The sequence below is a fragment of the Lepidothrix coronata genome, unplaced genomic scaffold, assembly GCF_001604755.1.
Source record: "Lepidothrix coronata isolate B3197 unplaced genomic scaffold, Lepidothrix_coronata-1.0 Scaffold5, whole genome shotgun sequence".
Classification (NCBI taxonomy): domain Eukaryota; kingdom Metazoa; phylum Chordata; class Aves; order Passeriformes; family Pipridae; genus Lepidothrix; species Lepidothrix coronata.
The window spans coordinates 361,831-380,963 of NW_016690185.1; the positions used below are offsets into that span (position 1 = coordinate 361,831).

At 40.5% G+C, this 19,133-nt stretch overlaps 1 protein-coding gene and 2 long non-coding RNA genes across 3 annotated transcripts in view; 1 reads left to right on the forward strand and 2 right to left on the reverse strand.

The window, feature by feature from the left end:
• Nucleotides 1-2,261, forward strand: part of QRSL1 (glutaminyl-tRNA synthase (glutamine-hydrolyzing)-like 1) — a 15,316-nt gene extending 13,055 nt beyond the window's left edge. Inside the window, exons 10-11 of the mRNA XM_017829810.1 lie at nt 1,108-1,313; nt 1,804-2,261. Coding sequence (XP_017685299.1) covers nt 1,108-1,313; nt 1,804-2,015 — 418 coding nt within the window. The 3' untranslated portion in view covers nt 2,016-2,261. The remainder of the gene's footprint in view (nt 1-1,107; nt 1,314-1,803) is intronic.
• The window catches only part of LOC108504615, a 19,805-nt gene extending 902 nt beyond the window's left edge, over nt 1-18,903 (reverse strand). The window contains exons 1-2 of the long non-coding RNA XR_001877187.1: nt 18,890-18,903; nt 15,728-15,729 (exon numbers count right to left, since the gene is read on the reverse strand). This is a non-coding gene — a long non-coding RNA (uncharacterized LOC108504615). The remainder of the gene's footprint in view (nt 1-15,727; nt 15,730-18,889) is intronic.
• Nucleotides 2,604-8,611, reverse strand: LOC108504611. Its single transcript, XR_001877186.1, has 3 exons — nt 8,565-8,611; nt 7,950-8,084; nt 2,604-3,795 (listed from the first exon to the last, which is right to left on the reverse strand). It is a non-coding gene; the product is annotated as an uncharacterized LOC108504611 (long non-coding RNA).
• Nucleotides 18,904-19,133: the final 230 nt, after the last annotated feature.

Consider the following 19,133-nt stretch of genomic DNA (forward strand, 5'->3'; position numbering starts at 1 on the left):
GCCTTTTGTCCCCACCCTTTTTCCCCCCTTCCCCCCCTTTTTTTTTCTCGTCTTTCTTTCCTCCTTTCATTCCACTTTTTCTGTTTTCTTTTTTTCTTGTTTTACTTCCTCCTCCTCCTTTTTTCTAATTTTTTTTCCTTTCCCAAGTAGCTGTGGGTTTAGATGGCAGTTACTTTTGAAATTGAACTTTCCTGAATTTGAGGGTTCCACGTTTACCAGTTCTGCGTATGAAGTTAGAAGAAACAATAGACATAAAGCTGGCTAATGTGTTTCTGCTTCAGAGTTGTGTAAAGATGGAAATCCATAGACCACATGTTTATGTGAGGGACAAAAAAAAGGGTTAGGGAAAAATAAGGTCTTTATAGTATTCTGTAGAGAATTATACTACAAACACATACTTAGTTTTAAGTCCATTTAGAATCCTCCACCAATGATGGGACTTTTTCATATGCTTCAGGTATCTTGCTGGATTGAATCCTAAATGATTACTTCCTATTTTTCAGGCCTGTTTAGTTCTTTATTGTTTCTAGGTTTTGCTGTGCTGCCCTGCGGTGAAATTAGGTTGGGTATCAGGAAAAGGTTTTTCACCAAGAGGGTGGTTGAGCACTGGAACGGGCTCCCCAGGGAAGTGGTCACAGCATCAAGCCTGACAGAGTTCAAGAAGCATTTAGACAACACTTTCAGACACATTTTTGGGTTGTCCTGTGTGGGGCCAGGAGTTGGACTAGATAATCCTAAGGGTCCCTTCCAGCTCAGGATATTCTGATTCTATGAAATTTAATATACAGTTTAGTTTCCAAATGGTCATAAAAGTATTGTTTTGATTTTGTAACGGTTGTTTTGATTTGTAAGGGTTTTGTTTTCCCTTCACTTTTCTTTAGCTGAATGCCCTCATCTCTTCCTTCTCTGACAACTTTGCTGCAATGAGAGCATAAACACCATGTATGGTGACTAAGCATACGGTATATCAAAAACTTAAGTACCAGTGTGAGTCAAAATTTTATCCAAAAGGAATACTGGGCTTGTCTTTTCTACAGTACCTAAGAAATTAGGTTCTGTATTTTTGGAATTAAAGTGTCATGCCCTCATGTCCATATTTCTTTCTAGGAACTATGAGAAGTACTTTGTCAAGGCACAGAAAGTCAGACGTCTCATTGCCAATGACTTTGTGAAGGTTTTCAGGAGCGGTGTTGATGTTTTACTCACTCCTACCACTCTGAGTGATGCAGCACCATATAAGGAATTCATCAAAGAAGACAACAGAACCCGCAGCGCACAAAATGACATCCTGACACAGGCTGCAAACATGGCTGGTGAGTAGGGACAGGAATTAAACTATGTTTTCCCCTGCCTAGTAATTTTTAATGTCTGGTCCCTTTAGCTATTTCACCTCTTCTTTAGAATCAAGATGTTTCACTCCCATGTTGTAATTCTTATAGTGATAACCAAGTGTAAGGATGGTTTATTAAATGCTTGAAAATGTAAGACTAGATTTTAAAGTGAGGCACTCTGGAGCTGAGTGTGGACTGCAGGTAAGATGAATCCATTCCAGTTCTGGAGACAAAACTTGAATCTCTTTCTAAGGAGAACTGATTATCTTTTCAGAGATGATGGCTTCTTAAATCAGTCTAATTAATTTCTTGTGATCACCTAGCAGTATCCTTAGTTCATTGACTCAAATTATTTTAGCTAGTCGTTCTCCACTACATAATTTTTCTTCTGGTTCTCTTAGAATTGTTACAAAAATTACTCCAACTACTGTTTAATAGTAAGTCTTTGTATGTGTATCTTTTTTTCCTTCAGGACTGCCAGCCATAAATGTTCCTACAGCTCTTTCAGAGAGAGGCTTGCCAGTTGGGCTTCAGTTCATAGGACGTTCATTCCAGGAGCAGCAGCTTCTCACAGTAGCCAAATGGTTTGAAAAACAAGTACAATTCCCAATGATTCAGCTAGAAGAAGTAAAGGGGCACGACCGTGATGTTTTTCAGCATAAGAAATCTGCTTCTTTTTCATAACACAGGACTTGCTAGTCAGCTAAAGCAAGAAAGCTGTGGGGATGGTCTAAAGATGTATTCTTGCAGTTAATTACCCTTTGCAGAAATAATAATCTGTTTTAAGAAGACCTTATGCAATAATGCAGGATGGAATCATGACACCTTGGTACTCTGTAATTAAGGCAAAGCGAATCATTAAGTAAACATGTTTATGTTATTAAGAACCATTTTTAAATGATATTAAAACCACCAAGTTGAAATTATGTATCTTATGCCTGTGGAACTGATTTTTTTTCCATGCCCAGAGTGCGTGTAAGGTATCTGGTCCACTAAAGAACTAACCTGAGCTTTTGTGTGAAAATTTCATGGTTGCCAAAGGGTTTGGTTTCCTTCTGGAATGTAGACTTTTGTAATGGCAACAACCAAACAAGCTTTGTTGGAGCAAATGTATTAAGGATCTGTTCACCAAGAGTTAAATACAAAAGGAAACAAGGGAATAACAAAGAATCATAGCATCGTTTAGGTTGGAAAAGACTTTTAAGATCATTGAGTCCAACCCAGCACTGCAAAGTCCACCACTCAGCCNCTTATTAAGGTCACTGTGAGAAAACTAAATCAGGCCTGCATTTAGATCCCTATTTTATCAAAATTTCAAGATGTGGAAATATTAGTTCATTTAAAAACATAAAAATATTCCCTACTTCTAGCTAACTCTCATGCAGGAGGTGAAAATAACCTCCAGGTTTACAAATCATGCAGATTACTCTGGTTACATCCATGTAAAAATGATGAATTCCAGATTTCTTCTGGGAAAAGATGCCTAGTGGTCTTGAGTAGTTGTTTTCCTCTTTCTTCATCACTGTTCTTTATAATCAGCACTTGAAATTAATACTTACTAAGAAAGAGATTGTCTCAGTGTAACTCTCCATAAGAATACTACTACCTATTCCTTCATGGGCAGTGATTCAACACAATTGTAATTTGAACTGAATTTCCAAACGATCAAGTTGTAGACGGGAAGACTTACTAAACAGCTAATAACCTGTTTTGAATGTTGCAGTTTCCATTTCTTGAAAGTTAGAAAAATATGAAGGACGAAGCTTGTGGATTTGTTTTTGCATCAGATTCATTTTCAGTTGTAGTCTACAGCATGCACAGGTGTAAACAGTGTAGGGTGGGGAAAATGACTGAGATGTGGTCCCATATGGAAACATATGGAATCTTCCTGAATTATGTCTTGTCATAGCCTATATTGCCACCCATATAAAACAATAACAACCTTATTTCTAAAAATTGCACAATTGGTGAATTTTCCATACCCCAAGGTGAGTTATATCACACAATTAAAAATCCTACATGACAAAAATTCTAAAAGTGAAATTAAATTCTTCAACACTAAAAATCAAGATACAGCCTGTTTTCAGCCTGATTCTGTCTGAATTTTTCCACAGAACAGTCTTCAGGGAAATTACTTTTCTGTCAGTGGGTGATGATGAATTGAAGATCTCAACAGACTTTTTTCACTGTTGTCTTGTTCAGTAATTTAGATATGCTGTAATCATGCATCTTGTCTTATAGCAGCTTGCTGACCAGAGCTCTTGGTGAGGTTATCCATTATCCAAGTTGATATACATGGATATATACTTGCAGTAGCTGCTCTTTGATCTGTAGTCACGTCCCAAACCAAGACCTACCACTTGCTGTTTCTGAAAGTAAGTCAGTGTCTTTTTCTCAGAGTTTGAGATAAAATTGTGGCTGTGGAGAGCATTCCTGGATGGACATGGAGCAGCTTGGAGTGTTACTGACAAAAGAGAACAAGCAGAGAATTGTGCTTATGCTTGGCAGTCTTTCTCTTAAAACTTCTCTGATACAAAGAGAAATCTGATGGTAAAACTGGATCAAGGCAAAGATCCCACTCCATGTTTCCCAAGCAGCTAGAGGAGGGGTAGGTGAAGGGGAACTGTTCCTGTATCTGAACTACTTTTACTTAAAGCAGGGCTCTGATTTCAGTCTCCAGAATCCTCTAAACAAGCATTCAGATGATAATAGCAATTGATTGCTCTGAGGCAGGTCCTTCAGAGTTTTTTCTCCTGGCAGATTTCTGAACGTACAATAACTGCAGTGAAATACACAGTGGAGAAGGTACAAACCAGACAAACAGACATCCATTCTGCATGGGCTTTCTGTTAGTAGTTGAGACCCATCTTTGAATTAAAGATAGTAGAGACTCGAAAACCAAACTCCTGGGTAAATACTTAAATTTCTGGGCTATCAGATTTCAAAGCAGCCCCAACAACAGTTCTACCCTGCTCCCACTCCTAGCTGGTTTGCATTTTTGGGGACCATATGCTTAATGCTCTTTCTTCTCTTCATTTTCTAAGCCTGGAGCTTCACCAAACCCCAGGTAAGAACTTAGGAACCAGCATAGTCAAGCAGCTTCAGGATGTAAGCAAGAGTTCCTTATGTTGCACAAGAGAATAGCTAAGAGACTTGTGCTGTTTTCATATTAGAAAAACTGTTCAAAGTAGTTCACTCTCAGCCCCTCAGCAGTTCCTGAAGGAGCTTAGCACCCCAGCTTACCTGTAAGTGTAAGTGGTTGTGAGGGGTATATTAGAGCAGAGCTTTGTGCAGCTGCTCCCAGTGCACAGTCGTGTCTCTGGAGTTATGAACAGAAAAGTTTCTATGCCAGATAATTAGACTCTTAAAACTCCTTGTTACAGAAGTAAAGAAATTCCAAGGAGCAGGAAGGTCTGGGTATAAAAAAAACCAAAAAAAAACCCAAAAAAAAACCAAACCAAAAAAACCCATCTACCTATACACACATTTTGTACAGCTGCCTTGAAAAACGATTCACTGAAATAATAGAGTTGGAAGTTTCATGACACAAGCAGCACGAGCCACAGCAGGGGGTAAGGTGTAACCTTAGCACACAGTGAGCCAGATAATTCCAGTGTTTCCTGAAGGAAACAAAAGCTAGAGCTTTAGCAAACAAGCAATCTGCTCTTAGGTGCAAATTGTTTTTTCTTCAGGTAATGAGAAACTGTAAGAACATTGTATAGTGGAAAAGTAATTTTTGAGAAGAAAATTATCAAGAGGTTTTGCTTAAGATGATTTTAAATGCAATTGCAATTTGATATTGCAATTTATGTGATTTCCACATACATGTTTTTCCCTCAGCCTCCTTAAGGGCACTCAAAATAAGGAGAAATTCAAAGCAAAATTTAACCTGACTGCTGCTACTTCTCTATTCCCCTATTTCTCAGTTTTTAGGCATTAGGCACTTGTAGTAACTACAACATCATTGTAGCTTCTCCTTACATAGTGCTGGTCACTTCTCCGTCACTTTTATGATTCACCTAGGAACTAATCTATCTGTAAAGCTGCAATAGGGAATGGGCCTTGTAGCCTAGTTGGGGTGTCCCACGGGCCTTCCCCTCAGCTCTGCCCCCCAGAATACTGAGAGCAGTGCCACTGGGCTCGCATACAGATGGGCAACTGAAAAGGAAGGAAGAGGTGTGCACAGCATATCTAAAAATCTCTGCTGGGGTTACATGGCAGTCATACTTCATGTTAAATTGATGCCCATAATGCCACCAGAGAGGGCAAGGAAATCAGAAGAAAAGTCAGAGAAGCAAAAGAGGTTTATCTAATTTTCTTATTTTTCAGTCCGTCTCTAAAATAAAAAAGGAGATATTCGGTTACAGGAATGTTAGAAAGAGGCAGCAAATGAAAAATACTCCCAAGCTTCTTAATTAGCTCACCACACCTTCAATTTACTAATGTCCAGACGCAATTAAGCGATTCCATGCTAACCTTGTTTCATAAGCAGAAGAAAGGATTTTTTTCCCACTCAGCACAGGCATCTTCATGTACTCACTGTTGAACAGCAATGAAAGGTGTCTTTAGATCAGGGGAGCAGGGCACTCAGGGAAAGCAGCAGGAACCCGTCCAGGGGGCATTGCCAGGCCCTGAGTAGCATTTTATAGCCCATGCTATGGTCTGATACCCACACAACAAGGGTCTAAGTGCTGTAGAGAGTCACAAGCTAATGCTGTGGCACAATATGTGATGAAATGGACTTCAAAGAGCTGGGAACTGAATCTTTTTCAGCTAAAGACACTGTTCTTTGTGTCACAGCCCATGGTGTATGGATTTGTGTGTCCTGCCTTGCTGCACTGATTGTGACATATGGTGCACGTTGCTGTCGTGTGTCAGCTCAGACTCCTGGGGCAGCAAGAGACTCCTGGGTTAGAGGCCTCTTTTCAGGGAGGGGATGGTGCATTATGGTGGGAGAGGAAAGGGGCTTGGAGTTACAGGGCAGAGGACAGACTGTCTGAAAGGCTGCTGCAGGAGTGTGTAAGAGGCTGTGATAAGGGGGAGGGGGCAGAGGTAGTAGGTGATCAGTACTGGCTGGCAGCAACCGGGCACCTGCCTGTACTGTGAAGTGGGGCAGCTGCTATCTGCTAACATCAATCCCAAAGGGGAGACAAATGCCTGCACTGCAGCATATGGAATAAAAGCCCTAGGCACTTCACTGTGCCACCCAGGAGGGGACGTTTCAGCTTGGAAAGTGACACGGAGAAGCACAGAAAGGTTGTCTAGGCAAGCTTGAAACACTAGGAGATAAAAAAACACACAAAAGAGGGGAAGTATTAAGTGTCATAGAAGCTGGTAACTCACTTGAGAAGCCAGAGACTTGCGAGAGGAAGATTGAAGAGATAAAGGACATGGGTTTGAGGAAGCACAGAGAATCACAGAATATTCTGAGGTGGACGGGATCCACAAGGATCATCAGAAGTATTCTGATGAAGGAGGGGCCCTGACTTCACATTCCTAAGTTGCATTCTTTGAAGGTGGGTAGCTTTGAGAAAAGAGAGTCTGCTTGATTTAGTCCAAGACCAGAGCGTTTAAGACTTGCGTTTGCAAGCTTTTAGTGCCAAAGTGAGTGCTACTCAGGCACATATAGTACCTGGCACAAACACAAAATACATGCTTAACAAAGACCAAAACCAAAACATGTTATTAATGAAATACTTCAGGAAGCCTAGCAACACACTGCAAAAAGGACCTTGTGGGCTTGATTTCTCTTCATAGATAACTATTTCATAGTCATGTCCATAAACTTATTAAAATCTGTCTAAGGAGTATTTTTGATTTCTTCCTCCTTTAATATTCCAGAATCTTTTGTTTAGAAACTTAAACTATGGCCAAGCCACACACACACCTATTTGCTCAAGGCATTATTGTTCTTTTGTTTAAATATGCCTTCTCACTCCTTGTGTTTAATTCACTCTTGTATTTATACAGTACAGTTGCATTGTTCCTTAGCCTTTATTCTGCTCAAACAGTTTACTCCTGTGTATTAGAGTGCCCTGTGCTAATCTCTGTAGCCGTTCACCGCACCTGCTCCAGCTGAATCCACGTCTTCCAACATAGGTGACAAGTATTGTAAATGGAATTCCAGGTGCAGTTTTAGAAGTACAACAGCATTAATATTTCCCTGTCACTCCTGAAAAATTCTTCTGCAGAACACTCTGGAATCACACTTGTGTTTTACTGAGCCACATTACACCATGCCAATAGCTCAGAGCCAATTTATGATTAACCAATGCACTCAGGGCTTGCTCTGCCTCTTTTGCTTTCAATGGATAAGCATTTCCCGTATGAGCTGAGAGCTCATTATTAAGCCTCTAGGTTCATGACCCTGCACTCCTTCTCGCCACTGCTATTCAAATTATCGGAGTTTTCCAGTTTTTCCTGTAGAGTCCAACTCTCCACTGTTTTGACAGTAACTCTCAGTTTCATGTCATCAGAAACAAAGAATGTGCCCTTCAAATAACTTTCCTTATCACCATAGCTTTACCCTCATTGCAATCATTTTCCAAGCCATTGCTGCTAATGGAATTAGAGCAAAATAAAATCCAGTTTCTCCTGTATGGCCTCTGTAAGCCTCACCTGTGCCTTGATGAATCGTGATGATGCACCCATCTATTGACAACAGCAAATACAGGTTGAGGAGCTGCAGCCAGCCTTAACAAAAACTTGGAGGTTTGGCCCTCGCTCTAATCCACGATTGGCTTGCTTGGAAAGCTAAAAACAAACAGAGGCCCATTGCAATAAACACTGTGCAAGGATATCAAGAAAAGAACTTGCCCCTGAAAAGAGCTTGCATCTATTGTGCATCTATCCAAAACCCCCATAAAAACCCCAACAAAAAAGCCACCCTAGGATAATGAGCTATTGTATCCACAGCACTGGAAACGCAAGAGCCTGAATGATCCGCTCTCAATTGTGAACAATGGAAACACGCTGAATCACTAAAACCAAACCTTCAATAGGCAAAATGCAGCCTTGTCACTAAGACAAACTGCTAATAACAACAATGAGGCTTGGAACAGCTTGTATGGAGCCCAACTGGCTCTCATACTTCAGCTGAAGTTCATCCAAAGTTGAATAGGGAGGTCTCCAGATGGTCACTGCAACTGGGGTTAGAAGGAGGTGCCATTATGTTACCTTCTTGTTCATACACAGAGTGTAGAATTTTGTTCAGTGATGAAAATTAAGACTTACCCCAGAGGAGTGGACAGGACAAGCTGTGAAGGAAAATGGCATCACTTACACTGGGAAGATACTACTTTAAAAGGATATTCTAGTCATAGCACTTTGACAATTATTAACTTGAAAAACAGGGGGGCAAAAGTACAATTGTGTTTCAAAGTTTGTGCTGTGCTTTTTTCTCACAGCATGTAAAATAAATGTATTTTATGTAAAACAATTTCTTTTAGAGAAGAAAACATTCAACTTCACAGTATTTAAACAGATAAAAACCAAAATTCTCTACTGAAGCTCCAGTCAGGGATGCAACAGGCAGAGGGACGTCCACATCGCTGAACTGAGCTGTAAGCTACATTTCCTTTCAGGTCTTCCATTTAGGGTTATATTTGTGTCTGTTCCCTGTGCTTTACAACCACACTGACAATATGGACTTTGCCAATACAGCCTGCCTCAGGGAGAGCACAAAATACCTCAAAAATTCCTTCAGGGAGAAGCATCATCTCTGAGTCAATCTGCCTGCTCCCAGGGACACCAGCTTGCCTGCTTGCAAACAAGTGGAGGTGGGAAAGCGCTGGACTCCACTTGCTTGGCTACAGAACAAGTCAGAGAATATATTTAGGAGGAATAGCTGTCCCTGAGAGGACTGTCCATTACAACAGGGGAAAGACTGTCTTTGGGAGATTTGAGGGCAGACCTGGTGCCTCCCAGAAGTGCTGGCTTCCAAGGGCTCAAGGAGAAATTTGTGTTTCTTCATTTCTCATGCCAGTCTTGAATCTTAAACTGATCACAAGGTTCTCAGAGCACTCTTAGTAGCATGCACATGGTGAGTGTGAGGACCATATAAAAGCCACAAGGGTTATGTGAAACACCGACTATGCAATTAAAGCGATAACATATCCCAAAGTCTGCCACAGAGAATGTGCTTAAACATTCTCAGATGGGAACAAATGCAGCTCTGCTGCATTTCCTGTTTGATTTGGGTTGTAAAGCACCAATCTGACAGAATCACCCTCTAAGCCAAGAAAAAACATTCACCCTGTGTTGTAACCAACACTGCTGCACCTCTTTGCCATGAGACCATCTCACCTAAGGGCAGCCCAGCAGGACCACAGCAGATTCTGTCAGAAGGGACTTCCTCACAGAGCAAGCAAAGAAGCTGTACTATCTTCAACCAAAGAGAGGGGAGATTACACCTCCTAGTATCTCTCTTGAGGGAGGAACTCAGTGAAACACACTATTCTTAAACAAAAATACTCTTTGTTTTGTACTCAGATTATATACTGAGACATTGCAGGTGCCAAGTGTATTTCTCCCACTCTGCATGTTTTTCTTGAAAATCAAATTCCCCTTTTCTAGTACGTACCACAGGAGGGAAGGGTGGTAGTGGGGAGTTTGTAACATGCCTTAAGAAATGAGGGGAGGCAAATGGAATACCAAAGGAGGAAATAAATTTTGCAAGCAAGTCAGCAAAATATTCTAATACGTTTGGTCTTCAAGCACAGTTACATTTACAAACAGCCTGATGAAAGGAAGGTGTGTTGCTCCAGTTCCACTGCCTCAGCAAGACTGGATTGGAGCAATGAAGGATTAGGACTAGATCTAACATGCTCTGAATCTGGTAAAAACCAGGCTTCAGCTGAACCTGCACTGAACTAGTACCCTAACTGAAAATAAAGAAGATAATTTTTCTCTTTCTGCATTGAAAGTGAGACCCTAAGACAAATTATGGCATAGGAGAACTTTAGGAAACTACTGCTCTTCTCTGCGCAACCTTTGCACTTGTCGTGTAGAGCATTTCTGAATCCTGCTCTTCATCACCACTAAATTTATTTCATTCAAAATCAAGATTTCCTAATGCATCTGACTGACAAACATAGAAATCATTGATTGATCAGAGATGACGCAGGAAATCTTTCAAAACTGGTTCTGCTTGGTGTAAACAGAATGGTCAGGCTGTTGTCAAGAAGAGACATCAGCAAATACAGTAATGCATTCTTTACACTGAAAGCATGGTCATTTCCTAAACCACTGGTAGTGGCTTTTATGACCAAACTCACTAAACAAACATCACATTTCCATGCAGTCTAGTACTACCAGACTGAGTGTGCTATTGAATTAACAACATTTTGAAGCCCTTTTAGGGCATATTTCAATCTTACTAAAGATATGAGAATTCAACTCATCTCAAGCTTCTTTTCTTACAACCAGAAATTGCTGTCATTGCTCTAAGTATCAGTGCAATGTATGGGTAGGGGAGAAGAAGACTAAATACCACTTAATTATTCTATTGATCTATTTCATTTTAAAGTCTTTTTTCTAGGACCTGCTGCAAGCACTAACCTTTTTCTGTAATTACCACTAAAGAACATTGACAAGAAACAGTCCTGAAAAATTATGAACTCTCTGAAGATGACATCTGACAATGAGCTTAATTATTCATGAATAGCCTTTGAAGATATCTAACTGTTTCTATAAGGCTAACATTGACAGGTCCCTACTCACATGCCACTTTCATAACATCTGACATATTTTTCTATTTTCAGTAAGTTAATCTTTACTGATAGGTAGGATGGACTGATTTTCCCTGCTTTACCATGGAAAACCAGGTGCGTAGAGAAACTGAAGACATAATTTTCAAACTGATCTTTTTCAGAAATGACTTGGCTCTCTACCCATGGCACTACTTCAGAAAGCTTGGTCAGCCCTCAAAGTTGAGGTTGCCTTCCAGAAGCCTGATGAAACATTACAAGGACAAGGCCAGTACTCAGAGACTGCACTTGCATCACTTTGTAATAAATAATATTTCTTAGTATTTTGCTGAAGGAGGCTGTATTTATTTTAGTGTTCTATGCTGTTTTCATATCACTCCCACTTTCTACACAAATGTCAAATACCATCCAAGTAAAAAAAAAAAAAAATCAGTCTACAACTTTAAATATACAATGGTAACATTATAATATTTATCAGCCACCTCTTATAACAACATTACAAAGCTCTCAAGTTAGTTTGATTGGAAGCACTTTTCTATCAATTTGTTGACACTCGTTAGTTGTTTTCAAATTGTTATCAGTCCAGTACCCCCATCATGGTTTCTGCTATTTTTCCTATGACTAAGATCCAACGGACTTATGGTTGGCAGTGCCCACTGAAATCCTAATGGGTCTAACAGGTTAGCTTCCTTTCTTTCTTCCTGGGGGCTTCCCCAGTGGCCACAACAACACTCACCACTACAACCTCTCGGCCGCACTCTGTTTCCTGGAGCAAATCTATGCATTTTCAAATGTTTAGGTGCAATTCAGCAATCTTTGGATTTATTACCAGAGGGGAAGATAAAGAGTCATATGACATGGCTATGACATCTCTCTGCTTTGTATCTATAGATATCCTTAAATCTCTTCTCTGCTGTTAGTGAGCCAATGGCACTGGTAGGTGACCAGGAGCACAGCTGGGCTGAGAAGCGAAGGTGGATTTTTATTCTTAAGAAAGCTTAGGGCTCAAGTGTTTAATATCTTATCCCACTCCATGTATTTAGTATCTCACCCTATGGAAAGAGCTGTATCCACTTTTCCAGTTAGAATTTTATGTCTTATATTTGTCACTCTCAGCCTCCCCATTCTTCCACTCATTTTATATTCACAGAGAGAAGGATTATTGTTTTAACAGTTCCCTCTCAGCCAGGATGTTGTTGTTTTTCTTGAAAGTAATGAATCCATATTCTTTCCCAGTTATGGCTTATTAGGTAACCTGTAAAATAGTCTTAGACATTTTACAATTAAAATGTACACTTTTTCCCCCAACTGGATTGCTTTCCGCTTTGTGAAATTGTATCAGCTAAAGCTACTAATTTGCATTTTGTTTGCCTTGAACAAATATAATCAAGTTATGAATATTTTTAGTTACTGTACTACTAATTTTCGGTACTGTGGTACCTCCCCTCTGCTGATGCAAAAGTCTAGTCTGGACTTTCCCTAATACCTGGAGCAATCATTTTAAGAAAGAAAATTAAGGATGTTATTTAGTGATTCTGAAGATGCTTCAGTGCTGGCAGCATGAAACTGCCAGCATATGGCATTTGGATTAACATCTCCCACAAAAACTGTAACTTTCTTTTTCCTCCTATACATTATAGATAGTAACTGAGAGAGTCAGTCACCCATTCCCCATAAAAAGTAGGGGTTTATTTCTCTCACAGAGAGAAACTCCTACTCCACTTTGCACTTTTCACAGTCAGAAGTCAGTCCATGAGATAACTTCTTTGCCATTTGTCACTAGTAAATTAATTAATCATGCTTTTTTTTTTTTTGTCATAGTGTGCCATTTCTCATCGCCTTCTGTCCACTAAACCTTTCTTAAGAGATTATAACCAGTGATTTAAAGATTTCAGTCACCAGAAAAATTCCCATCAAGTTCCAGCAATGCCATCTCTATTGAATTTATGCTCATAAATGAGCAATTCCGGTTCCTCTGTTTATTATCTAAGACCCTCGCATTGGCTTAAGCAGCTTTCTCCTTACCATGGCCTTGGGCATGTGAGTTGGTTTTATTCACCACAGCACAGCTTGGGGTTAAATAGATGCTCATTTTTTTTCCTGACAGTCCCTTTCTCACAGAGGCAGAAGCAGGCAGGGTTTCCCCCGGCAGGCTCAGAGGCTGTCTGCTCACCAGGAAACCTCCAAGAAGGGGAACCTCCCCAACCTCCCTTCTACCCTGCAGCCAAAGGCAAGAGACATTAAACAAATTTATGCCTGCTACCTTTCTTCGGCATGGACAAGTGAGTTCTGTCATTACTCTGGTTAATACTTGACTGTGTCCTGCTTTGCCTACCTCCCCCCCCTTAAAAACAAAACAAAACAAAAAAAATCTTGCTCCTTGAGTAGTTCTTGCAGCTCAGAGGAGGGTAGACAGGAATGAACTTTTAAAGAGAAAATAATTTTTTGTGTGTATCCATATCCTTGCTCTTAACTTTCATTCTTTTTAGAGAATGTTACATTAAAAATATCAGAGGGCAGCTAAAGGTTGAAGGTTTTTTTATTCCACATAAATTCAGGCATTAATGATGCAGTCCTGTCTTTGATTTCTAGTATGATCCCAAATTTCATCAGGATGGTTATTCTGCATAAGTAATCAAAACTACAGAAGCCCATTCTTGAAATCCATGCTGTGTCTTACTAGAGAGGTATTGAACACCAAATGAGAATGGCTTTAGCACTCTCCTGTTAATGCCTTGTAAAATGGTCCTTTTATAGGATATGCTTTAAAACAGGACCAACTATTCTTACAGATTGCAATATAAATCGTAGTGTAATTAGTACTTAACAGCAATAATGAAAGTGAGAAAAATAGTGAAATAAATTTATTCTAAGTAATTGCATTTCCACCTATTTATTTATAATCTGCCACTTTTGGATCTTGTCATCTTGCCAATGCTGTAGCACAATGTTCCTCTACTAGCCCCTTTATACAGCTTTGTAGAATAGCTGCAGTATTCCCTGACTCTTAGAACAGAAGTGGTTCCTTCCTAATCCAAATTTCCTAATGGCTCAACATTTTGTGCTGAGAGATCTTACATCTTCTTGGGAGATCAAATAAGCAACTTTTCAGTTGAGTGTCCTAAAGGAACTATTGTCTATACAGCCACTTTAAAAGCCAGAACTTTTTTTCCTCCCATATCTGAACCGTTTTCTTACTTAGGAGATGTTTATTGCATTCTCTGTAACCACTTCTTACTCGGTTTGCTTAGCCCAATACAAACCTCACAGTTAATGGCCTCCTCATTATTTCAACTGCCTAGAGAAACTCGATTTAATTCAAGACCAATACCACTGCAAGGCTATTGTAGCTCTAAAATATTTCGTCGTCAGTCTATTGGAAGAAAAGAAAAAGAAATAAATTTTTTAAAAGTCTGGAAAATAGCCACCAAGAACAAAGGTACAGGCTGTGTTAACCAGCATGGCTGAATGACATCCAGGATTTTATATTTTTCCATTAGTGCTCCATGGAGCTCAGTATTCCCCCAGTCCTCCAAAATTTAAGGGTTTGTTTTTGGTTTTGGATCTATGTCTCCAAATCCGTGGCTATGAAAACATGAAACAACTGCAAATCACTACAGCATTAATACCCAAATTTGGCAGCCAGACTAAATCAATTGTGTTTGGAAAGCGTGAATTGCCTCATGCATTTCAATGGGTTCCCTGGTCACTGTACACAATTATTTGGATAATGAGTTTTTTTAGCTGCTTCACCAATGATTGTGTTACTAAAATATATTCATTTCTGAATACCAGTTGCTTTCTAGCCAGTGGTCAAAACCTTTCAGATTCATCCTTCACAATTCCTGTGGCATATTGGTGAACTGGCAATACAGACATTTTATATAGCATGAAACCCAGATACTGCATAAAACACTGAATATACAAGGAAAACAAATGTATGAACATATTATTCACAACCGCACAAAACTTGGCAATTTTCAGAGTGGCTGTTTGGACTTTCCAGTCTGCCCTGGAGACCTCATGTCATGGCAACTGGGAGCATTGTTGCAACCTTCAGGTCCCACTTGTCACCAAACATCCAGGTGTACATGCCTTGTGTAAACTGATCTGTCAGCAAAAGAAATTATCAGCTTTACATTGCAATGGAAAAGCTTACACTTTTTTCTGCTGCGTAGGAGTAGACATGGAGAACCAAGACTTGTTTGCAAAGTCACATGTTGGTAATATGTGGCAGGATGAACTTTATTTTAAAGCCAAACTGAGTTTGGCATTCAATTGTTTTAGTTAATGTGGTTTACATCTGGGGTTTTTTGTTTGAGTTTGTTTGATTTGGGTTTTGGTTTTTTGTGGGTTTTTTTCTTGTGTGTTTTTTGGTTTTTTTTTTTTTTTTTTTTTAATACAACAATACACTGCAGGACTTGTTACCTGTTTTACATAAGTTTGTGTGTATTTCTTTTTCCACATGAGAACTGTTGTGTCTTGTAGAGCACCTATACAGTTGTAGTAACCATGTAGTAACCATGTCTGTATCTGCAGTTGTGCAAGGGGCAGACAATCTGGGAAAAGGCCCAAGTACTCGAAATGTTCTGATTTTTTTCCAGTACACTGATTGCTCTAACAAGGGCTACTACTTTTCTTTGCAAACCTTACTTGCTTTATATTGTAACCACTTTAATGAGATCGTACCACTTTATCTACCTGACAGGCCATAGCAGAATAAGCTGTGCTCTGTAGGCATGTTCCAAGGAGCATGAAAGGTGAAACTAGAATAGGTGGCTGCATTTTGGAGCTGCATTTTAAGCAACAGCTATTCCCTGCTTCCTTCATGGCCAGCTCACAGGCAGGGTAGTTTCTTTCCTAAAGTTTTAATGGTTTTCAAAGAGCTGCTTTGATCAGCCTACCTTGCCCACACCCTTTACCACAGTTACCAGGGAGTGTTCATGTGAGGAAACCTACTGGTACAAGTAGTGAGGATGTAATGAGTTACCACCAGCCTCCATGGAGGCTGTTCCTGAATCAGAATCATGGTTATTGGGAATTAATTACTCTATTGACAAGCAAAGAGCTCATCACTTAGCAACTACATGTGCACTGTAAGGAAGTATTTTGCCTGAATCTGACTCTGAATCTCCCAGGCCCACTCAGCTCCATGTTCAGGGATCAGACCTGCCCAACAGCTGCAGCTCTACACTCCTCTCCCAGCACCGCTGATATCCCTGGCAGCAGCACTGTGCCACAGCCTCTCATTGCCTCACTGCAGCATCGCTCATCACTGAGCCCCAGGTCCTTTGCCAGGAGAGCAGACATACCAGCCTGTGCCTCCTCATCGCATTCTCCCATAAGTGATCAGTTGTGCAAGCATTTTTGCCCTTCCAGATCAAATAACCTGACCCAAGGTGTCTCACATGATGGGACACAGGGAAATTGAGAAGTCCGAATTGCTATGGTGTCACCTTTCTAAAGTGAAGCACCTGAACCAACAACATTTTTATGCTTTTCAAGCCTGGGGACTTTCATTTTTTTATCATCCCTCAGAAAAAAAATGCAGTAGAACTGTTCTTCACAGAAACAAACTGAGGACAAAAGACACTGACAACCAAACAGAAATAATAATATTGAGACTATACATATATGATTTGGCTGAAGCAGCAGAAGGAGAAGGTCTAACTGAAAATACCATGTAGATACCTTCTGATTATCTCCAGGTCCCAAAGCCACACTGATGTGTAAAAGATTCCATCCCACCAGAGAATGAAAAAGCACGCCTAAATGCCTATGGCATGCTGCAAGCTAAGCAAAACTGAGCTGCTGACTTTGTGAACATGTGCTCAATGTGATGTAATTATCATATCATTTTGCAGTGCACCATCAAGAATTTGAGCAGGAAGAGTTTTGTCTTCTCTGCTGTGTTACTTAAAAACCAGTAAAGTACATTCTCCAAGCAGCACTGCCACTGTGGGTATTAAAGTGACGGTGATTAAAAGAATTAATGTTTATTTATTTTTAAATCAATGCTTTATATTTACTTGGATTCATGGAAGAAATAAAATTTTTAATCTTCCTGCAATTCACCCAACTGGTAAATATAAATGAAATATTTTTGGGGGTGTAAAACTGAAATATGCTGTCTTGCAACTTCTGATTCTGTTCCCTGCTATAAACTAAAAAATCAGAATATTATGACTCTGATCATGGTACTTTTATCTAGAGTGGGATCAACCCTCTGTATTGCTGACATTCTTGATACCTGAGCAGTCATGACAAATTGACAATTTCAGAACAGCAGCTGGCTGTTTATAACTCTTGAAAATATATAGTTTTCTCTAGGGAAATGTATCTTCTCAAAGTTCAGAATGGTAAATAAAGTCAAGCCTGGTTCAACAATGGCTTTCAAAGAAAATATTCTGCAGTTCCCAGTACTGCCTTCCCATCCCAGCCCCAAGAATAAGAGATGTAATGAGAAGTGGCTGCTATTTGGGGACACCAGCAGCTACTTTGCTCACTGGCCACCGACATCCAGAGAGGGCACAAGCTCCTGCAGAGAGCCTGTCTCCCCCGGGAGCTGCAGCGCTGCCAATGTCACCTTACCCCTTGTTTCTTTTTCCAGATCATTAACTGTTAAACAGGGAGAGAAAGCAAAAGCGAGTCCTGTTGCCCTGAGAACAGCAAAACATCAAGAAAGGACGATTACATTTTGTCAATCTTCTTCTAAAGCAAGTGTAGGGGACATCTTTGCCAAAAATAAACAAGAAGAAGGGTGGAAGTACTTCCACAGAAAACAAACATCCCTAAAGCTCTTTGACTTTCTTCTGCCAGTGTGTGCCTGTGTAAAACAGGCTTTGACAGCAAGCCCTCACTGACTGTGCCTGACAGGGCCCAGCTATGACCACCCCCTGTGTGCTAGTGGCTGCTCGGAGGCAGCAGGGCAACAGGCACAGGTAGTAGGACTGGGGTACCCAAATAGGATGGCAGCTGCTGCCAGAGAAAGCCTGGAGGTAGGCGTGGGCAGCACAGCAGAGTGGCACGGTCGCTAGCTGGCTCCAACCCCAGATTTTTGTTGGACTGCAATGAAGTCTCAATGTACCTTTGATGTTTCACTTTAACCCCAAAAGCTGATTTCTCACCTTCCTGAAACTCTCTCAAGAGCATGGGAGTTTCCCCGCTGTAGTAGATGGCTGTCTCCCCCAATGTATCCACTATTTTCAGACCAGAATAGCTTTCAACTTTGTGTCCCAAGTGGGAATTTCCAGCTGTAACCTGGCTGCACTTTCAGTACGGTAAGCAAGCAGGCTGACTGGCAGCCACATGATTTGCTCTTGACATTGAACTGTTTGTTCTTTTCACATTCTGGCCACTTCTACAGTGCCTAAGCATCGCTCATAAAACATAAAGGCTTGAAAATGTAACCTACGAAAAGCTGAAGAACTGCTTGGCTAGTACTTCTCAACAGTTAGACCCTTTTCAACACTGTTAGTCTTGGTTTCTAAGGGTCTATGTATCCCAAACACACCAGTGCTGCTATATTCTGGTCACACAGCTCATTGAGATGCATAAGCATGTGCCATACTGCACCCAGTTCCCTTCCTCCAGGTACCAGCAGCCTCTGATGCAGCTGTATTGATCAAAAAAAAAAGATGAAACCGGGGTGTACCCAGCTATCAATGCTATCTGACCTGAAAGAAGTCTGATTAGGATTTTAGAAAGTCCTAAGCAGACTTTTTGTCAGTTCCCTTTGATTTTAAGGATATTAAGGGATACATGTAGAGATGTAGAGGAGCAGAGCAGAAGCTGGGCTTTGTCATCTGCTTTAGTAAAGCCTTATTCCCTTCCTTGAAGGCCAGCCGCAACTGGGTTACGGTGCCACCTCCCTGAACCTTCTGGATGGTGTGCCCTCCTGGAGGCACTAGGAGGAAGCAGTCTCTGTACTCCCCCTTGCAAGGGCTGCTATCACAAGGAACTATCCAGTCATTGCAAATAAATTTTTTGGAAGTTTATTTCCTTTTGGACTGGGCAAGTGTCAGAAACTGTCTCCTGAAATGACTGAGATGCAACTCTTCTGGCACTATTCCACTATTAAATAAAGATGAGTTGT